Source organism: Hyaena hyaena, unplaced genomic scaffold (genome assembly GCF_003009895.1).
Source record: "Hyaena hyaena isolate Hyena2069 unplaced genomic scaffold, ASM300989v1 scaffold_126, whole genome shotgun sequence".
In the NCBI taxonomy this organism is placed as follows: domain Eukaryota; kingdom Metazoa; phylum Chordata; class Mammalia; order Carnivora; family Hyaenidae; genus Hyaena; species Hyaena hyaena.
Genome location: NW_024080759.1, coordinates 576,024 through 598,568, shown reverse-complemented (window position 1 = coordinate 598,568; position 22,545 = coordinate 576,024). Strand labels below are relative to the sequence as shown.

The window sequence follows — 22,545 nt, the reverse complement described above, 5'->3', positions numbered from 1 at the left end:
CTGCCATGCCTGGGGGTGTCTCACCTTGAAGTTTAAGGACAGAGAACTCAGAGAGAAGCACGATCTCATTCTTCACAGATCTAAAAGTCCTTCTGGCATCAAAGGTTTTCTCCAATGATATTTTAGAACTTTACTCCCCACAATCTCGTAGGGCAAAAGAGAATAAAACTCTGCAGTGCCAGCACTCTGTGGGACATCACTTAGAGGAGATACTTTTATCTAGAGGAATTATAAAGACTGGCTCCTAGAAAGAAATTTAACAGTTTTCCAGAGGAGTTTAACTTTGCACATTGAGTAAAGCAAATGGGCCATTTTCCTTCATGAGCATCATTTCTTCCAGAGAAGACAAACAAGTTGGACACATTCTAGAAATTCACTCCAGGCTGCCTAAGTAGGCAGGTGTGAACAAAAGTATTGAGGCAGCTATCACTGGGAACACCAAAGCTCTACATTTGCTCAAAGGCCAAGCATCCCTATCTGTCATAAGATGCTGCCAATATGTTTTCATTCTTTTAGACTATGCCCTGTCCAAAAAGCAATCTCATCCAACAATAAAGCCTGCGAAAAACATCTAATGATGAGGTGAACATCAGGCGAGCAATGATAGGTTTGCAAATTTATCATTCAAAATGAAACAAACAGAATAGGATATAGCTGAATCTTTCAACAACAATTGATATTTTTCTCCCTCTAAATGCAAAAAAAGTTAAGTAGTTAAAACAGTTTGACACTGGCAAGGATCCCGTCTCCTAGAAAAACAAGGTTTTTTTTTTTTTATCTTAAAGAATTATAACCAGCAAAAATGACAGATTTTTTTTTTTTTTTTTTTAACATAGTTGTTGGCTCCCTGTTTTAGGGAAATGGGAATGTCCCAGGATTGCACGTGAGGCAAAATAAAATGCTAATAGCTTCTTTCCTCTGTTAAAAATTCTCTTTGGTCTATTTAGCAGTTGAAACTTAGTACTAAGTGCCTACTATGTGCAAGGTATAGTGTTAAGAATGAGGAATACAATTGTGGATAAAATAGGGTCTTATCTCACAGAGCTTTGGCAATCTAATGGCAATGAGAGTGCACAGAATCTTATGAAAACCGATTTAGCCATTTATGGGACAGAGCATTGTTTTGAGAGAGGTCTGTTTTTTTAGTAAAAATGCCACCCAGAAGCGAGATCCTTCTGATACTGAAATGGCTGTTATTTCTATTACAGTGGATGCTTCATGTACCTGGATGACATTATGAGAAGCAGGTTATCCCTCTACATTCTTAAAATCTTATTACATGAATTGTACCATATGCTCCAGGAAAGCAACTATGTGAAGATTTCTTTAAGATATTTATATTAGCATTAAGCTGAACAAAGGTTAGATGATTTCAGTGTCATGGCTCACTTATTTTTAAGTGTGTGGGAGACTATTGCAAAATGAGAGATCCTTATTTGATTAGCATATCCTGTGTCTTATTTCAAGTTAGAACCAAAGTCTCTAGTGTTTGTGTTTTGAAGCCTAATACACAGGTTCCAGGTTGAAGATGGGGAGATGCCATGTGATGTTAGACTATTCTACACATCAGATCCTTCCGGTGGCCTGCTTGGCTGTTCTTTTTAGAGGGAGATACTGAGGAGGACTGACATGCAGAAAAGGAAGTGTCGTGAATACTGGCAATATGACCATGGTCATTTATATGACCATAAATTTGGGTATATTAACTCAAAAATATTAATATGTAACAGATATGTCACCCCATATCTTTTACATGGTCAATTTTCTAGATTAGCAGTATTTTACCTTATTATGCAAAACAATAATTGCTAAGAGTCCTAACGAATGATTTGTGACCTAGGATATAGTCCTGTATTAATGTGATATAAAAATTCTATCAGATTACCCATAATCAATTGATTTTGCCAAATATGCAGAGAATTCTCCGCTGAATTTCCCCTTAATTAATCACCATCTTTTGGGTTTGTAAAGGGTGTGCCTCAAATGTCTGTGAGATCTCTCGGGTTAAATTCTCTTATTATCCAAGACAGAAAAGTTACTTTCTTATTTATCAGAACCAACAGGAACATGTAATTCCAAAAGCTTGACCACTGTAGTATATATAACCTTTGACAGATGATGCTATAAATGCAAGCACTGATCTGCTTTTTTGGGCACCTCTTTGCAATCTAAAGTGATTCTCCACTGCGCCCTCCACAGGGCTTTGTGAGTTGGGAGGAACTTTAACAAATGCTTGATTTTGTGGCACTAACAATCCCGTCCCATCATAAGGGACAATGAGCTCTCTGGGTGATGGCCATGCAAAACAGCTTGCTTATCTATCTTCTGAAGGTCAAACTCTGTAATTATTTAGGCTCAATGTCTTTCCTTGACATCCATGCTAAAAATCACTTCTGAAATGCCTGCTTTGACTAACCACTGTGGCTTATAATTTGACCTCCCAGAAGTCTTCCTCACCTATATCCAAGTGGTTCAGAGGATTAGAGTTGTCTGTCGTTTGTAACAGAGTGGACCTTTTCCTCACTGTGTTCTGACAGCTGGAGAAATTGCTACTTCCAAACTCCCATTTTTCTAGTTAAGCAGTATTTATCCTAATCAACATTCTGTATAATGTGAACTGCCCTCGATAGGAGCTTTTCCATCAGTTGTGGAAAACCAGCCCACTCAGCAACTGTAATTAGCTTTCTTTCTGATAACGTTGCCTACTTTCAAAATTCCTCAACTAGCAACAGGCAAGGAACTATCTGGGGCTCTTCCTTTAAAAATTTCGATGTAGGAATCCAATACATCTTATCCATTTTTGTGTGTGCACGACATCACTTCCTGCCTAGCTTCCTCTTTGTTTCTAACCAAACTCTGCTGTCCTGTGCAAGCACCACACAGGGCCACAGCTCTCTGTGTGGATGCACGTCCTCCCACGCCTGTTTTGTTAGGTTCTCTCCCACTTTCCTGACCCTTGTAGAGTGGTTTCATCTCCCACTAAGCTTTACCCATCAGTAGAATAATGATGTAACGTAACATTAAAGTCAGGTTAAATAAAAAATAAAAATGTAATCCTTCCATATCACTCTAAGTTACATATTTTACTATTCTATATTCACTGCTTTTCTCCGTCTCAGTTCTTCATATTTGCAACAATAAGTTTTTCTCCTACCATTTGCATTGTGGACCTCCCCCGCCCCTTGTTATAGAATCATTTTTTTTAAAAGTGGCTACATTAAGGTTCTATTTGAACTGGGGTTATATACAGTTTCTCTGTTGTTGTAACTAACACTATATGAACATCTGTGTGTATATCTTATTTATTTCTTTAACCCCAGTGCCTACTGCTAAACTGGTGGTCAGGCTGTGTGGTGATTAGAACACTGGCTCTAGACTGGTCTCCCTGGTTTGAAATTTGGCATTGCCATTTGTTACTTAGTGACTCCAGGCATGTTATTCAATGTCTGAGGTTTCATAATGGGGATAGCGATTGTACTTATTCAGAGGATTGTTACAATTAACATATAAAATGCTTAGAACAGCTCAATGCACATTAGCTATTGTTATCATATGATGACAACAAGAGGAAGTCAAATTTTAGAGTTATGACTCTTCCTCTTGCCTTTGAATTATTAAAACAAATTCTCAGAAGAGGAACTTGTTTTATTAATGGTAGAAACATTTTTAGAGACTGGCCTCTTTTCTGTGGAATTTGATTTTTTGTGAGATTTTAACAAGCTGGCTAGGGGTTGCTGCTCTGGCTTCACATACAATGAAGAAATGTTCAAGTTGTAGTTAAGGATAGAGTTACTGGCAAATGCCTTTCAGAAAACTGTTTCACAGTAACACATCTCCCACCCAAGGTCCTTATGCTTTAATGAAATTTTTTTACTCTGCTATTTATTGTTCCTCCCTGGCAGAACCTGATAGCGAAAAGGTATAAAACTGATCTGAGGAATCTGCTGTAGGCTGGGTACGATCGATGAAGTCCCATCACCAGCCTGGCACGGCACACCAAGCATCTTGGGCTGAAACAGTGGCACATTCTAGTTCAGATCCCTTGTTACTTTTTAAAAATTAGACTTCCGCTCCACGTAGAGAATGAGTTTGAGTTTTGGATCTATAAGACAGCCTTTTCCCCACTGGCCACCCAGGAGTATTCTAGCAGTTTTGAGGCAGTGATTGTTCCTAAGAAAGAGCACAGCCCTTGGAGCGGCCGCCTTGACAATACACATGTTTAGACCCTGCTCTATGTACACACTGGGTAAGGGAGACGGGAACACAGCACAATCCCAGACGTGTGATCACACTGTCCTACCAGAAGCATCACACATGTCTTCAAGTGTTTCTTTTGTCCAGAGCTGTCAAAATTTTGTTTTTACAGAGTAACAGATAGCTTAAGACAAACATTCAAGGAACAAAGTAGGCAAAAAAAAACCCTTGAAAGATTTCTAGCTTTTTTGTTAGTCGTAATTTTTCCTCTAAACATTACCTTTCTGCCTGCTGGCATAGGACAATCCCAAATAATATCACCTACAGACAGAGACTTATGAAATGTGAGTAACAGCAGTTTTCAAGACCTGCTGGGCATATACCCAGTCTGGAAAGTCAGAGTAACACAGAAAACAGATGTAAAACAAGCTGAGGTCTTTGGACAGAGTTGGCTGGCAGTTACGTACTTTACTGGAGCTCTTCCATGACAAAGCCCTGGGCTGTGGCAGAATGATGCCAGCACAATACTGAGAAGATAACGACTCACATATCCAGGGCTAGACACATTTTTCTTTTTAAAATTCTTTGCCCTTAGCACACAGGAATGTATTCAGACCCCGTTAACATCATGGAGAGGTCCCGAAAGAAAGATGGGTGATCATAATGCCTCTTATAGCACCGACCATACATGTGGATTCTGTCGTGTGTGTGTGTGTGTGTGTGTGTGTGTGTGTGTGAGAGAGAGAGAGAGAGAGAGAGAGAGAGAGAGAGAGAGAGAGAGAGAGAGAGAGAACGCATAGGCAAAAACAGAAGGCACAGGGCAAGCCCTCTAGGACACTTCCAGCTAACATGCCAACGTGCATTAATTAGTCTTCTCACAGACTGTACTCTCTTCCAGGCAGGTACAGGAAGAGCATTTTTTTTTTTTAGACAAAACTCTGAATCATGACCATGAGTGACAGTGTTACTGCCTTGGGCCTGTCTCCTAATTTGGACATCTGTTCTAACAAAAACTTCCCATCCCTTATTTCTAACATTTACTGTGTGGGAAACCACCACCATATTATTTCTCCATAACAGAATTTTTATCAAGCAAATATTAAGTTATTTCAAACCTCTGTGGAATCTACCTAGATTGTCTGACAAAGTAGTCACTGGCTCTTTTACCCTGATTGGGGAACCTTCCAAGCAAATCTGATGTACTGTAAACCAGCTAGCACTCAAAGCCAAGATAAAAATCGAGATAAGTCCAAATAAAAGATAATGCTTCAACATTTTCAGGGAAAATGAGAGACTGGATGGGGAAGGATAGAAGCAATGGCCTTATGAGTAATTTTTTTCCAACACAAACTATTACGTATATTTAAGTAAGATTTTGCTAGAAGATAAAGCCTCTTTGGAAATATGGTAGCATCAGGGCTGCCTGGGTGGCTCAGTCAGGTAAGCGACTAACTTTTGGTTTTCGGTCAGGCCACCATCTCATGGTTCTGTTCAAGCCCCACATCAGGCTCTGCACTGACAGTGGGGAGCCTGCTTGAGATTCTCTCTCTCCCTGTCTCTCTCAAAATAAATAAACTTAAAAAAAATATATGGCAACATCAGACGCCAAAGCAGAAGATTTTTAAGAAACCGTTTCAGAAAACAGATTGCATTGAAAATCTTGATGTGGATTTTCACAGAGCTATAAACATGTACACATGATGTACCACAGCCCCAGTACAGGGTGGAGTATGTCTGGCATGGGGGATCCCAGCCACCCACCTCTGGTAGAAAAAGAGCTAGCAGGAGGGTGGGTGGAACATGAGAAGGGACAATTTATGTGCATGCCCGACCTCCAGCTTAGCCACTTAGAGACTTTGTTAAGACCATTACAATTAAGATGAGTTCACTGTTCAGCTTGTTAATTTTCAGTGTCTTTTGGGGAGTGTATCTAACGTGCGTTTCTTTTCTGTACTTGGCTTCAGTGTCACAGGCAAATTGCCAGTCGTTCAAGAATCAGTACGCTGATGGAAACCATCCTGGATAATTCTGCTTATGCCGGCTCAACAACTTGCATCACTGATCAAACCATCCTCTGACTGTATTTATGAGACGTTATGTCTGCCTTGCAGTGAGCCTACATTACTTAGACATTAAAGTGCAGGCTCATTCAATTTACCCTTGCCTGACAATATTTTTGTTTTTCATCTGGTTCTACTGAAAATAATATATACATTCCTTGGAGAAACCCATGGTATGGAGTAGCCATTTAGGTAATTTGAGAGAGTAGCATTTAATAAACAGACTGGTAGTCAAAATTCTTGTATTATGTGTACAAAAATGGGGAAAATCCAGAGACGTTCAAAACTGCTTCAAATTCTGTTGTGGCTCTCAAATCCACTTGGGACTGATTTTGGGGAAAAGTTGAGTTGACTGGGACTGTGCTTCCAAGGCCTGTATTATACATTTCAAACTCCTGCATAAAGGCAGTTCAAACTCGCTTATATGCAAAGAAGTATTCAGAGAAATTCTCAAAATAGCCATGGTTATTGTGATGAGCAAGCCCTACATGAAAAAATGCTCCTGGGAACCACTTGATAACCTCTGCTGTTATAGGGTGATGCACAGACTTTCTGTGCCTAGCACAAAATTAAAAATAAAACATAGCCTCTGCTGCCAAAGAACATGCAGTCTAGCTGGGAACTAATAGATAGAAAAAAAATCAGGAAACATTAGAAAATGGCATCAAACCAAGTTCTGATTCAGAACAAAGAGAATGACTTGACTGCACATCCCCCCCAAGCCATGATTCTCTTGAGGCAGAAGGAATCTGTTTCTTACCCTCCAGGCAGCACCTGGCACAACTTAGAAGAAACTTTTCTCTACTAGTTGCAAAGGTGCAGAGACTCCTACAATCATTTACATGTGGTTTGGAAATTCAGGTCTTTTTTTCCTTGAATAGGTATGACCAATAGTCTTTAAACCCACTTCAAAGAAAACAGTTTAAATCATACAACCAAGAGGTCCAATCTCGATCTGTGACACCCCGAGATCTACTTCATTCAGGAAACTGGTAGATCTTATCTCATCTCAGACTCACACTGTATCAAAACAATTGTGTGCAGGGGTATTTTTCCTTCTCGAACTTTCTTTGTTGTACATAAAAATGAGCGGAGAAAGTAAAGCGGTCACTGGTGGGTGGATGTGCAGCCCTTCAAAGGGACTTATAGCGTGGGGTCCTGACACAGATGAAATGGGGAAGTGAGGAGAACGCCAGGATGAGAAAACAGTTTCTGCCTTCAAGGAGCTTCCAGTTTAGTAAACTGACACATGTAAACATATTAAGGGCGCACAGAGTGCAACTCAACAGAGGAGGCTCTCGTGGGGGAGGCAAGATTTGAACACAATCTTAAAGGGTGAGGGTTGGAAAGCCAGGTTACAGGGACCTGGAGGGAACTAAATTGGACACCATATGAGAGAAAGTAGAGAGGAACAGGGCAGCATGGTGTGTTTGGAATATATTCATAGTTCGGTCCCGGAGGAGGGTACGTGGTAAGGCAGAGAACAGAGAGAGGACTCAAGAAGTAGGCAAGAGCCCTATCACCTCTGGCCTTCAATGACATTCTAGAGCCTAGAAGGGAGGGAGGAAGGGGGCTTTTAGCAGTAAAGTGACACAAAGGCCTATATTTTATCAAACTCTCTGGCTGCAGGCAGGGAGGATACCTGGGAGAGGAAAGCCTATCAGGCAGGCAATTAGAAGCCTGCTGTAATGGGGTTGGTGAGAAAGGTTAAACTAGGCTGTGGTAGGAGGGATGGAGGGCAGAGGGTAGGCTCTAGAAGTTATCAGGAGAAAAAAACGTAAGGTCTTCAACGGTTTTGTACATGAGAGATGATGGATAGTGGGGAAGGCAGAGCCCAAGGTGATTCAACCCTGAGTTTATGGCTTGAGTGCCTGGCTGGGTACCAGTTCCACTCACTGAGAAATGGATAACTGGAAGAGGAGCAGGATTAGATGGGAAAGGGAGCTAGTTCTGCTTTGGAGACAATGAATGTGTGGTGACTAGGACCAGGCAGCTTGAAGCTCAGGGGAAAAGCCAGGGTGGGGGATGAGTGCTTCCAAGTTGTCTGACTGTACATACCAGTTGAAACCTTGAGAATGCATGACGTCTATTAGAACTGTGAGTCAGAAGTGGAATTCAGGGAAATAGCAACAATTGAGGATTAGACAGAAGAAACAAGCCCACAAAACAGAAGGAATTAGCTAACACAGATGGGAAGAAAACAGAGACAGGTGAAAGAGACATCAAAGGAGGACATGTTTCAAGGATGAGTAAGGGACTATCAAGTATAGGAGACAAGACAGCATCACAAGAATAGAGAAGCCTCCAAATTGGTTAGTCAAGAGCTAAGTGCTAAAGGCTGAATTGTGTTTTCACTGCTCCTGCCCCCAAAAGAGGCTGAAGTCCTAACCCACGGTAACTCATAATGATAGAATAGGACCTTATTTACAAATAGGGTCTTTACAGTTAAAAAGAGTGGGCCCTGATCGAATGAATGGTATCCTTGTGAAAAAGGGGAAATTTGGACACGGAGACAGACATGCACAGAGGGAAGCCCTCTACCTCCCTGCCAACACCTTGACCTTGGACTTCCAGCATCCAGAACTGAGATAACACATTTTTATTGTCTAAGCCACCCAACTTGGGGTACTTTGTCACAGCAGCCCAGCAGACTAATATGGACCATTTACCATGCGAGAAGGAAGAAGTCAGGCTGGGGAGGGCTGAGGTGTGAATGTAAGGCAGAGATGGGAACTATACTCTTAAAAGATTTATGTGAGAATGGGCTAGAGAGAAACAGTGTTTAATTCAGTTTCAAGATCAGAGACACCTGAATGATCTCAAACAGAAATGGATAGATTTTTCTAGTAGACTATTTAAAATTTAAAATGTATTGGCCTAATTCATAGTTTTGTTCTCTGTATTCTGTGATTTTAAAAAATGCCTGTTGTTGTAATGGTCACAATTTATGTTCCTAGTATTGTTTCTTTGTCGATTTTCTCGCATTTCTCCACCAATTAGTCATGCCAGAGATGTTATAAACTGAAAATAAAGGTATTTGGGTTTTTTTGAAAAAAAAATAATACAGGCAAAAGACTTTGAAATTATGAGAGAGGGAAGGGCTATCTGGCAGAGCAAGGTCCTGATGGGATGTGATCAAGGACAGAGCTTGGGACCCCTTGTTCTTGGGACTTCAGGGAAGGAGAGAGTTAAGAATGGGGATGGGGATGCTCTCTCTCCTTGTTGTGAGGAGGCAGGAAGTTGACGGTGTTTCCATCTGTGATCTCAATTTTACTTGTCAAGTAAGAAGTGAAGTCTCTGCTCAGAGTTGACGGGGTTAAGGACAAATTGAGCAGGCTGGTGGGGACTGCTGCCAGGGAAGGATGAGAACACTGAGTGAGCACCAGTGATGCTGGGGGTCTGGCCATGCTGGAGACGACCTTTACCTGCCTGGATTGAACAGGAAGAGGATTGAACCTGTAGAATTAATCCAGGTTTAGCATTACTGCAAAGCAGGTGTGACCAAGGTACCGGTACGAGAGAAGTTAAGATACTGCTAAAGAAATGATTTTAGCCTTTAAGAATGGCAGTGAGATTTGGTGGGGATGGAAAAGAGGTCAAGAAGGATCCCTCTGTGTTTTGGATCAGGTATAGCGGGAGCTAGAATGAGAGTGATCTTGGAATGAAAAGCTCCTGAAGTGTGGTACTCCTAGTCAGGATAACGCAAGGCAGGGAGGTGGGAGAAGCGGCTAGAAAGGAGTGGGCAGAAGGGCTGTAGGCACTGAGGTCCAGGCTCTATAAGGGGTGCAGGGTGACACATGCTGAAAGCTTCCGCAAGAAAGGCAGGAGTGGAGGTGGAAAGTACCACGGCCCTCAGCGGACAAGACTGCAGGACACAAGACTTACTGAGGGTGGTGGTGGTGAGATGGGGGTTACAGGATGGCCTGTCCACTAGAGAAGGAGGGGCTTCTACAAGTCAGACCCTCCTCCCACTAGGATGGCTTCCATTCATATTTAAACACTCAATGTCTGGAAGAGATGCATTTTTAAGTCTTATTTTCAGGATCAAAAAAAGTTTTAAGAGCTGAATGAAGTATTTGGTTCTTGATACATCATGTGCTAAAATTATACATATATTACATAAAAAAACTACTGATAAAATTTTAGATAAACAACATACCAGAAACTCCAGGTGGTGTCTTAATGAATTTTCCATTAAAATGACCAATAACGGCTTCACACTTTTCTGTTGATTCCATCCTATTCATCCATAAAAATAAAACACACATTTAGAGATCTCTTAAGTTTTCACTTGGTTTTGTGCATGTGAGCACACTCTTATAGGTTTACCGGATAGAAATGAAACTTAGCAAAAATGTGAATAAGAAACATTGGGTTTATTCTTTTATCTGGTTGTTTTATGGTACTTCTGTAATAAAATGAAAACTGATATCCACAGAGTACATCTTCTCAATCATAAAAGAAATACATTATACCCAGATGTTTAATATCAAGCACATCAAATGTGTAATTTTTTCCTACTTGTTGGAAAATTGGCAATCGATACACATTAGCTTTCTTGGTCATGATATTGAATTAAAATAGAAATACCAGTTCAAAATACTATTGTATTTATTATTGCTGCTAGAATATTAGTCATTTGATGACCTTTTCCTTTTATATATTCACAAAGGCACATACTCAAAAGTCATGATAAGAACGAGTGAAAATCACAGGACACTCCTTGTATGGTTTTACGTTAGCTTTAGGTTTAAAATTAAATTAGTGAAGTCAGTTATGAACTTTTTTTGTCATCCTGGCTTCAGAGAAGTAACTGGAGGATGGAGCCTAACTTTACAATTTATTAGCCACCATCTGCAGGTGGCTAAAAACATTTGAGAAACATTTCAAAGAAATTATATTATTTTGACTTATTTTTTCTAAATGGAAGAAACACTGAATAACCTATTCAAAATGCACCACAGTCCTAGACTACCCAGAGAGTTACATCTTGGTTTTAATGGGTAGTAATAGTTTTAAAAAGCAATAGAATTTAATTGGGCTCCATCTTTGGATACAAAACTTCATCTGCTCTCCAAAACCCACAGAGGGGAGGATTTTTAGATGGTGCTAATATTTTCACTGTTTCCCCTGGACCTTTGAAACAATGAAGGGTACACTAGAAATGCAAGTTTTGGTGACTTTCCACCTGTAGAAATTTTAGTTTTACTTTAAAGTTATCTGGCTATACAGAAAAAGCAATCAACTAAAAGCCAGAAGAACTGAGTGCTTGGAAATCTGGTGAAAATGCAAATCTCTCTTCTTTGACTCAATTTCCTTACATGGAAAACAGTAAATAATGCTGTCTGTGTTGATTTCACAGGTCTGTAGGAGATGTGATGGTCACCAAATAGGATACTGCATATGAAAGTAAAATGCCAGCAATTTTTCTTAAAAAAAAAAAAAAAAAAAAAGTCAGCACATTGAAAGATACTGACCTTACGTGTTCCTGCACAGTGTGATCAGGTTCCTTAATAATGTAATCAGTTTTTTTTTTTTTGGTACAGCCCCTCTGGAAAACAGTGTGGAGGTTCCTCAGGAAACTAACAATAGAACTCCCTTATGACCCAGCAATAGCACTGCTAGGAATTTACCCAAGGGATACAGAAATGCTGAGGCATAGGAGCACATGTACCCCAATGTTCATAGCAGCACTCTCCACAATAGCTAAAACATGGAAAGAGCCTAAGTGTCCATCAACAGATGAATGGATCAAGAAGATGTGGTTTATCTATACCATGGAATACTACATGGCAATGAGAAACAATGAAATCTGGCCATGTGTAGCAACATGGATGGACCTTGAGGGTGTTATGCTGAGCGAAATAAGTCAGGCAGAGAAGGACAAATACCATATGTTTGCACGTATAGGAGGATTAGGAGGAACTTGACGGAGGACCAAGGGGGAGAAGAAGGGCGGAAATGGTGGGGGAAAGGGAGAGAGGCAAACCATGAGAGACTCTTGAATGCTGACAAAAACTGAGGACTGAGGGGGGGGGGGGGGGATGGGCATGGAGGAGGGCACTTTGGGGATGAGCACTGAGTGTTATGTAGAAACTAAATTGACAATAAACTATTTGTAAAAAAAAAAAAAAAAAAAAAAAAAAATAATGTAATCAGTTTTTGTACATGGGCTTTCAGATTAGAACTATGTCAAAAATCAAAGGTCCTCCTGTTTAGGATTTTTCTGTTAGAAACCAAATTAATCAATACACTAAAGTATCCTTTCTGGGGGGGAAATTATAAAAATAAGCTGGAGGGGGCCCCTGGGTGGCTCAGTTGGTTAAGCGTCCCGACTCAGGATTTCAGCTCAGGACATGATTTGTGCTGATAGTGAGGAGCCTGCTTGGGATTCTCTGTCTCTCTCTCTCTCTCCCTCTCTCTCTGCCCCTCCCCTGCTTGTGCTCCCACTCTCTCTTTCAAAATAAAAAAACTAAAAAAAAAAAAAAGCTTGAGGTGAAAGCACTTTAGCTGTATCTGTCACATACTTCTTAAAAAAACTAATTTGAAGCAAAATTGTAAAATGTTACAACTGGTGTAGTAATTGGTGGTTAGGTCTCCAATTATTGTCTTCCTTTCTGAATGGTTGAAATAATCTAATTAATTAGCTTTATGATGAACCGAATTTCCATTGAATAAGAAAAAGCCACACCAACTTATTTATGAAATCTAGGAACCTGTGACTGTTACTTTTAAGAAGTTATGGCAGCCTGTTCTAATAAATCAAAACATGAAGAATACATATTTTCAAAACTATTGCTCATGTGGCATTTCCTTGCCCCAAGTCATCGAATATTTAGTGTCCTCAGGTTCAAGAATCCTAATGAACTTCCAAAAGATCTGGAAAAACTACAAACCAAAACTACACATTTAAATTCATGGTAGGACTGGCTCCCAGAACCCTGGCTCTTCTCTTTTCTTGCTCAACTTTTATTTTGTGGGAAACTTAGCAGAGCTATTGTCACTGACATGATAAAGACAGAGCAGCGTGCTTACCTAGCAAAGCCAACACCACGACTCGTACCACTGGAATCACGTAGTATCCTTGTAGAAATAACTTGTCCAAATGGCTTGAGCATAGTTTCAAGTTCTTGCTCATCCATGGACAGTGGCAAATTAGAAATATATAGGTTAGTAGGATCTTGTTCCTGTTGCTAAAACAGAACAGAGAATTGTCCGTTAATTTCTAATTGAAGTGAAGTATTTACGTTAAACACACTTTTCTTCAGCACTCTCTGCTCAGGTCCTTTTAGAGCGCTACCTAGAGACAGCGCGGGAGCTACAGGACACCCAGGTCACCTCGGACACTTGAAAACAGTGTCTGAAGCTTGGGCAATCTGTGCAGGTCGGACACGACTCCACTGAGTCGTTCTTAGCGGATTTGGGGGTGGAAGTGCTGGCACGCGCTGCGGAGCTGGAGAGGAAGCCCTCATGGAACCACACTCAGCTGTTTGCAGCGCTCCCAAAAATAACCAACCTCTCCTCCACTACTATTTTTAGGAGTCCATTTCAGGCACACTATTGCACACAAGGGTATTACTGTGAATAACAGTCCAGAGACAGATAACAGATTCTGAACCAAGGCATGTAAAGTCCAGAGGGGCTTTGTCTCAATTCCCCTCCTCTGCTCCATGGCAGCGTCCTTACTACTTACTTTTGAGTTGTGATCACCAATGGGGAAAGGAGAGCCCGTAAATTCACAAAGACAAGTAAACTCAAAGACATATAAAATGATAAACTCTAGGCAGAGCAAACTTGAGAATCTGCATAGAGGCGAACTCAAGAGTAGATGGGGGAAGAGAGCTCTGATAAATCCTTGCTCCTCAAATGACCCAGGGGCCAGCAGTGATGGGATTACCTGCAAGCCTGTTAGGAATGCAGAATCCCAGGCCCCGTCCCAGGCCCACAGAATCAGAAGCTGCATTTTAACAGGATTTCCAGGTAATTCATATACATATGAAAGTTTAAGGAGGCAATAATTCGATCATTTCCCACTCACCTTTCCTTTACTGAGACAGAATCAGCTGAAACCAAAGATACGCCACTGAATTTTCTGAGAACCAGTAACTGCTAGGTATATTTATATACTAAGAGTACGGTGTTAAATCATCACAGAAAGAGCTTATATGACAACTAGAATATTTTCTGACCAAGTTAGAAGTCCCTTCTGCAATTCTAAGATTAGAATAGTGTTAATTTTAAATCCGTCTTCCCTTTGATTTTACTAACCAAGTATATCTTGACATACTGAACTAAGCAGGCTTATGACTTTTCTTTAATAGGCGATTAGTAGTCATTAATTGGTATTTTAGCATTAGGCAACAGAACAGCACACTCATATTTTAGATTTCTAAAATGCACAGTACTTTGAAGCATATACATATCTGAATTGTACAAAAGTCTCTAGTTTTAAATTTATCCTCTCCTTAATTAAACCTGAAACGAAACCTGTCCTTTTTATGTAATCTGGAGTAAAGTGAACATTGACCTTTTGTGCTATACTTACCTGTTAAGGTTTAAAATAACAGTCTGGTATCCTAGGAAATGGCAAATGCTCTGGTATTCCCAAGCATTCAAGTTATCGAATCTGGAGAAACTATAGGCAAAAAGTACTGTCCCATGACCTCGCGGTTCTGACAGCTGGCAGGAGCATGCAACCAGGCCAGTCCCAAAGGTGTGCAGCTCAAGCTCCTGGCCTGGGTGTCCCTGGGGTGTGTCAGTGTGGGTGGATCCAAGAAAAAAAATGAAAAGTTTTCAAATGCTCACTAGCAAGCCAAATACTTAACCTCATTAACCCTTCACAGACTAAACAAAATGCTAACTATCTTTGCTTTTAGCTGAAATTAGATCAGCTCAATGTGGAACCACTGATTATCTTACGCTGAACAAAACCTATCTTTATATCTATAATGTATAAAAATTGGAAGGTGATTTAATAAACGCAAAACAGTAACAGATAAAGTGTTTGAAAATACAAGGGAAAGCAAAATGGTCTTAGGTATTAAAAGTTTTCAAATGATGGGACACCTGGGTGGCTCAGTCGGTTAAGCGTCCGACTTCGGCTCAGGCCATGATCTCGTGGTTCCTGGGTTGGAGCCCTGCCTCGGGCTCTATGCTGACAGCTAGCTCAGAACCTGGAGCCTGCTTCAGATTCTGTGTCTCCCTCTCTCTCTCTGACCCTCCCCTATTCATGCTGTGTGTGTGTCTCTCTCAGAAATAAAAAACATAAAAAAATAATAAAAAAATAAAAGTTAAAAAAAAGTTTTCAAACGCTTCTGAAGCAGGGGGAGAAAGAAAATGTTCTCTCCTTATTTCCATTTCACTTACTACCTCCGCCAAATCTGCACAACTAATTGCACAGCTCCCCGATAGTTATCTCATGTGGGCTCTACCCTCCCAAGTCCCTGAAGATTTCCTGCGGTGCCCAAGACTCTATTTGTTCCTGTGGAAGTCTGGTCCTTAACTGGCCAGTACAGATGGAGTCCTCTGAGGGTTGGTCCTGATGAGCCCCGTAGCCTCATATGGGGGCTACAAATGATGTGTACAGCACATCTCAAGCATCCAGACTCGCATAAAATAGCCTTGACTCCAGTCCCGTCTTCCAGCTACTTACAGTTAAGTAGGAGAGACAGAAACACATGTAATAAGTGCTATGATAGAGATGGATACAAATCACAATGGAGGACGGGTGGGGGAACAGTGATGACTTTCCGGAGGGCATGACACGAGTTAACACTTGAGAAACAAACAGAAATCGTGGGGCTGAAATCAGATTGCGAAAGGCTTTCTAAAGAATTTGATTCTATTTGGTCAGTTACTGCTGTTGAAACTTTTCCATTTCAGCGCTGCTAACAGCAAGAAGGGCTATGTATCCTGAGGAGTCAGTCGCCAGGCAAAGGCTAAAGTAACCTTGCCGGAGTGCAAAATTTTTTTGAAGCCTTGTGTTGTATCTTAAAAGAAAAAAAAAAAAAAAGGTCATGTAAATGTCATGTAAACGTTGCAATCTACTCCCTAACTATTTAGGTTTGTTTTAGTATAGAAACAATATTTCTGATCTCATATTTTCAAGTAATACTGATACTCTGGGGAGATAAGCCATGTTTATCCTGTGATTTCATGTACTGGGGTGGGGGAGGGGGAGACAGGAAGAAGGAGGGACTGCCGTCCATGAACAGCAGTTAGAAAGCCACAGCCTGACAAATGGGGAGGTTTTGGAAGCATGAATGCAAAGAAATGATATAATCAAACCTATCTTATGAGAAAAATCTCTGAATCATGCTCAGTTGGATTCAGAATAAAGCTGGGAACCCCCTAATTAAAAAGAATTAAAACCCTCCCTGGGCAAAGATATGGCATAAAAAATGTTACATAAGAAACATATACCATAAATACGTTGTGGGGCCTTTTCTATACATTACAACAATTAAATGACTAATATTTAAGAATGTTCAGAGGAGAATTTGTCATATGTGAAGTATTTTTAAAAGGATTAACAATGTAGGTACAAAATACTTTCTAAAGTATTTAGAAATACTTCTATGCGTTGCTTCTATGATTAAAATATTACATTCTTCCAAGTCTTGATTCAACCTGAAAATTTACCGTTGAAGAAAAAAATAAGCACTAAAATCAGAATCCAGAAAGAAACGGAGCTTGTTTTAACCCATTCATTGATAAATAGTGAGCTAAAGGAGACTAAACACAAATAAATATTTCCTATGATTTTAATGCATTTGTTTTCAACAACAAACTCAATTAGGTTTTTTCATTTGGGATGATCTTTAAAGCTAATGTTACTTATTTTTCTTTTCAAATGGTCAACTTATCCTGCAAACATTAACTGCAAAGTTGCAATAGTTAGAAAAAAAAAAAAAAGAAAGAAAGAAAAAAGAAAAGAGAAGAAACTCCAGGCTGGCAGCACTGGCCACAAAAATATCTAATCCCCAAAGTGTCCATGTACCCTAATTACCACACATTCATAGTGAATGGAATATATAATACTTGTAGTGAGTGGGGAGTGGTTCTTGAATGAGGGTAATTTAGTTTCTATAAAATCAGTGACAACCATAACTCTGTTTTATTGCATACAATGTTATGTCTCAAAAAACAATTATTCTGTAAATTATGGGTGGCCAAACATAAAGTGTGGCCAATAGGCCTCTTTATATCCATCCTTAGGCATGGAAAAGGTTCAATGGCTTCTCTAACAAGTAGAAAACTAGCTCCCACATTGGCCATGAGAGGGATAAATGGCCACTAATGTTCACTTGAGTAGAAAAGCAGGGCTCAGAGGTCCTGCGTGGTGTAAAGCACTCAGTCATCATCTGAAAGAAATTAACAAAAACCTCCCTGTGCATGTGGAATGGTTCCTAAAATGCAAGAAAGGGACTTGGCAGGAAGACCAGACATCTGTTTTCCCTTGTACTGAATAGGTTCACCAACCAGCTGAGAGCTGCTTACAGGCATGTGAATGCAAACTGCCTGAAGCATGGTAGACTCTGTGGAAGGGGGATTAAATCCCTGTTCCTTTGACTGCCTATTTACTTGGGGGGTGGGGGAGGGAATGTGCTAGTTTACCACCAGGCAAAGAACATATGATGATCTGCTGACTCCCAGCAAGCCTTAAGAGGTACTGCTGAAAGTTTCAGCCTAGAGAAGTCATTCTGTTAACAGATATGACCAACGCTGATTTTGTTAAGTCTTTTTAGCTTGGTATCTGAAATTTTCTCTTCTCTTTATTGACTCTGAGTCTTCTACAACAAACAAATCTGAAACAAAGCCAAGTTTAACAAAAATAGGAATGGCCTTGAGCCTTTGGGAAAACCTTTTGATACGTTTCATCAGGGTACTCTATAGACAGAGCTCAATAAACATAATTTTTAAATGTTCCATTCTTAATTGTCACTATCTGCTCAAGCTAGAAAGAAAGTTTTTCTCTCACTTAGTTGCCTTCTCTGATCATCAACAAAGCAAACATTTAGTGTATCTACCCTATGCCAGGTACCAAGAAAGGTACTGAAAGTTAAAACATGAATAAGAACCCATCTCTACTGCTGAATGCTCTGCACTTTCAATTTCGCACTTCACTTCGGAGAATCTGTGGAGTCCTTTTTCAACCCAGGTACCCAATCTCTCATACAATAGTATGTGCTCCCTCACCCTGAACCCTATGCCACCCCCCACCCTGACTTCCCTGGAATGCACTTAATTTTTTTCTAATTACATAAGAAAGCAAGACTTCAATATGTGGCAATGTGAAGTTTCAAAACCTTAGGTCATATCCTGGTTCATTCACTAACAAAAAGTGGATGGCAATGGGTCCCTTATCACTCGACGTGGGAGCCAGACCTTAACATCTTCTAAAAACTGTCTCCACAGAAGGTGCATGCCAGGTGCTCCTTTATCCAGAGAGCATAAAGGAATGAAGTCAATTCCAGATGCTCAAATCCATGGTGCCACAGTACAGAACAATGGATCCTCTAGCATTTAAAATACCTTCTGTAACTTTAATGATATAATAAAAAAAGAAATCAGGTCCAGGAAACACCGTCTTTCTACAGAGACCTAAAGAAATTCAGAAATTCATAAAATGCAGGATGCTGGCACACTGCCAGTGTCACTGAACTTGTGTACTGTTCCCTCCCGACAGGTGACGTAGAGAGGGATCACTTTTCCCAGCCAATTTACAGTACCCAAGTCTCCTAAGGAGTCCTTTGAACGGTGCTCGTTATCAGTCCCCAGGAAAGTGGCATGCGGGTGCACTGCTGACACGTGCCAATCTACGCCCATTCCAGTTCTAACTGCGGTGTAAAGAGTCCTTGAAAACAGTGGCTATTTCATATGAGACCACACTGCTTAGTGTCACTGGCACTGAAAAGATGCCTAGGTAAGTGCTCTTAGGGTTGCCTTAAAAGAAGGCCTCTGCATTTGTAACAGATTGTTAAATAGCTCTCTTTCTAACTTGGTTGCAGCAGAAGCCACAGAACAACTGTTGGCACTCTGACATTCCAGAGTGAGAAACTAGACAACCTAAAGAGAGCCGCTGAGAACGGGTTTGGGATGCTTAGCTGGCCACCCACCTCCGTCTGGCTACGAGAGACTAGAGAGGCTGAGGATGAACACGTATGTGGAGAGAAATGCTGATGTGTTCTGAGTCTCACCATGTGGGCTGCTTCCCTATCACTGCGAGTCAAGCAAGAGAGGCTTGAACAAACCACGCAGGAGGCTTGATCTGTGTGCCGTGAGCTTGGTAGATACCATGGATCAATGTCCGACTTAAACCTGAGGAATCTAAAAGGCAAGAGGCTGGTTGAAGGGGGACAGAAGTGTGGTTAGTAAGTACCTATTCTCCCAGACAGTTGTCAAACGCAGATCAGATGTGGGCCATGCGAGGTAGAGCTGGCTCAGGGTTGTGTTAAATCCTTCCAAGAAGGCAGCCTTGAAGGGCAAGGAGGTCCCAGCAGAAAGGGGCTGAAGTTAGACCCTTAGATTATCAGTAGCTGAGGCATATATTCACCAGTTTCGAGGAACCACAGGAGAAAGATCAATTAGAGGTGATAGTGGTGGTATAAGAGATCTCTGAAAACCTCCCAAAGCATTCCACGAAGGAAAACATCAGCTCTCTGTCTGGCCAGAGAAATCAATACCAGATTACACCACTGTCAGGTCAAGAAACTTTCCCACCCTATACCCTATACCACGTTCCAAAGTGGTGAAGGGTGGGTGGGTAGGAGGTGGGGGCGGGGAGCAGAAAAGAAATCACAGCTAGCTAGCTGATGGAAGTGCAGGAAAAACAAGTTTCGGAAACAGGAGAGAAACTAATCATGCTCCTGTCCTGCTGTACGCTTACAAATTAAGAGTAGACCTGAGCTTGAAAAAGGGAGAAGCTTCAATGGGATACTCAAAGTATCATCCAAAAAAAAAAAAAAAATCCAAAGAAACAAAACCCCACCAGGATTGGACATTTAAATTACAGGCATCATACATGTAACAACAGTAATGTGTTCTTAAAAATCAGTTGTTCAGCATCAAAATGTTAATAACCAGGATCCCATTCCACATTATTTCAAATAAGAAAAAAAAACATAATGTATTACACATTAATCACCACCCTCAATTTCCTAAAATGTAATTAAATATTTATTTTCCTATTTTTCTATAATTTCCTGAAATGTAACTTAAATACATGTGTATGTACATACCCACACAATAGATGGTTATATTGGGATATAACCTTTAAAACATTGCTTCCTGATCACCAAGTAATCAATACGATTGTTAGCAGACAACTGCTGTGTAAGCTGTGACTTCTTTTACCACCAGTGACACCCGAGACACAGATCTCTTTTGCCGAGTCTCAGCAGTTTTTAAAACCTCTACGTGTGAGCCTGACATTTTACAAACTGTATTTAGAATGTAACTTGAGACGTCCTATACAACATCTTGTTTAAGACACCGTATTGTTTGGTGCAAGTACATTTAGAAATGGCTGAAAATGTGTCAAAAGATAGTTCTGTGATGTTTGGATATAAAAAAATCAAGAGGCATTCTACTGAAAAAATTAATCAGAAAGACCTGGAATGAAAGAAGCAATGGAAGGGACTTTTTAAGATAACGAGAGTGGCCAGAAAAGTCATGGGACCTGCCCTGGATTTTATCCATGACAGGAGGAAGCAGGAACTTTGTAGAATAGAGGAAACGGACAGAGTAGAGGGAAACATAGAGTTGTTTTTTTCTGACTGTGCCTTGAAAGTCCTGATTGTAAAATGTACAGTTATCCATTGTTTACAGAGGCAGGTTATACATTCTGTAAATCATTGTACAACACAGGTACTGCACAGACACAATGAAATATATTTAAAATCCTCATAATCATGATTTTTCAATAATGCCACAGGGAATTACTCTATAGAATGGACAAAATATCTGAAAATCATGATGCTTAATATTATACTATCGGTTTATTTTTTTTTAATGTTTGTTTTTGAGAGAGGGAAAGCACAAGCTGTGTGGGGAGGTGGGTAGACAGAGAGAGAGAGAAAGGGAGACACAGAATCTGAAGCAGGCTCCAGGCTCTGAGCTGTTCGCACAGAGCCCAATGTAGGGCTTGAATTCACACTCTGTGAGTTCCTGACCTGAGCCTAAGTTGAATGCTTAACCAACCGAGCAACCCAGGCACCCCTCAGTTTATTTCAATGTCTTACTCTAGGGTTCAAGAAAATCTAAAATATGTCCAACTTATGTCCAAATATGGGGCACCTGGGTGGCTCAGTCAGTTAAGTGACTTGATTTTGTGGCTCACGAGTTTGAGCCCTGTGTCAGGCTCTGTGCTGACAGTGTGGAGCTTACTTGGAATTCTCTCTCTCTCTCCCTCTCTCTCAAAGTAAATACATAAACTTTAAAAAATATGTCCAACTCAATTCAAAGCTTTAAAAATGTTAAAAGTCCAGGACTACTTTGGATGGTGATCCCTTTTAGTAATTCCTGAAGTCTTTCATGATGTTGATTGAGTCCAGGTAAATGTCTACCTTGGTAGGGGCACCTGTGTCCTTCAGGAGTCTCAAGGTCTTAGCAGGTAACTTATCTCTTTACTAGAACCCTTTAACTTCTATAAATCTTTTTTCCTTCTGGAAATGGGAATGCCCCTGAGGGAATGATCACATGCTACTAGTCAGAAGTAGCAGCAGACAGCACAAAATTGCTTTCCTTTGTACTTCAAGAAGCCAGAGATTATAAAATTATTGATCTTTTGAAAAAGATATACAGAATATCAAATTGCTGAGTTTCAGGCTTGAAAATATTTCCAACAGCAATTCAAGGACCACAAATGGAAAAAAATGCACATAATTATATGAATTTCTGAATAAGTGCACTATAGGTACCAAGTATAACATAACCCAACTTTCCATTTGGGCAGTAAAAAGACTGGGGCATAAATCTCACTTCAACAATATTCTTCATCTGGAATGCTAAAAGTTCATTGGAAACACGCCTTGAGTAAAGTCACTATAGAACTACTAAAGAGGAGATTTCTAACCCATAAATAAGTGTCTAAAAATCTCTGACTTGTGTACAGCTTCCAAGTAGCATCTGTAGCTTCCAGTGTGCTAAAAGTACTACTGAGGCTGTGGGGCCACAGGACAGGTGTCCAGAACTGACCCAGGCTGGCTGAGATGGAAGGAAGATGTTCACAGTAACAGGCAAAGCACCAATGCCAGGCTTTGGAAGCGAAGCTAGTGACCAGAGCAGTGAC

General features: G+C 40.5%; 1 protein-coding gene across 7 annotated transcripts in view; it reads right to left on the bottom strand.

Moving 5' to 3' along the window:
• Window positions 1–22,545, bottom strand: part of RBMS1 (RNA binding motif single stranded interacting protein 1) — a 214,151-nt gene that overhangs the window by 14,443 nt on the left and 177,163 nt on the right. For all 7 annotated transcript variants that reach the window (XM_039237556.1, XM_039237557.1, XM_039237561.1 and 4 more), the window contains exons 5-6: window positions 13,290–13,447; window positions 10,414–10,493 (exon numbers count right to left, since the gene is read on the bottom strand). In XM_039237556.1, the coding sequence (XP_039093487.1) occupies window positions 10,414–10,493; window positions 13,290–13,447 (238 nt within the window). The remainder of the gene's footprint in view (window positions 1–10,413; window positions 10,494–13,289; window positions 13,448–22,545) is intronic.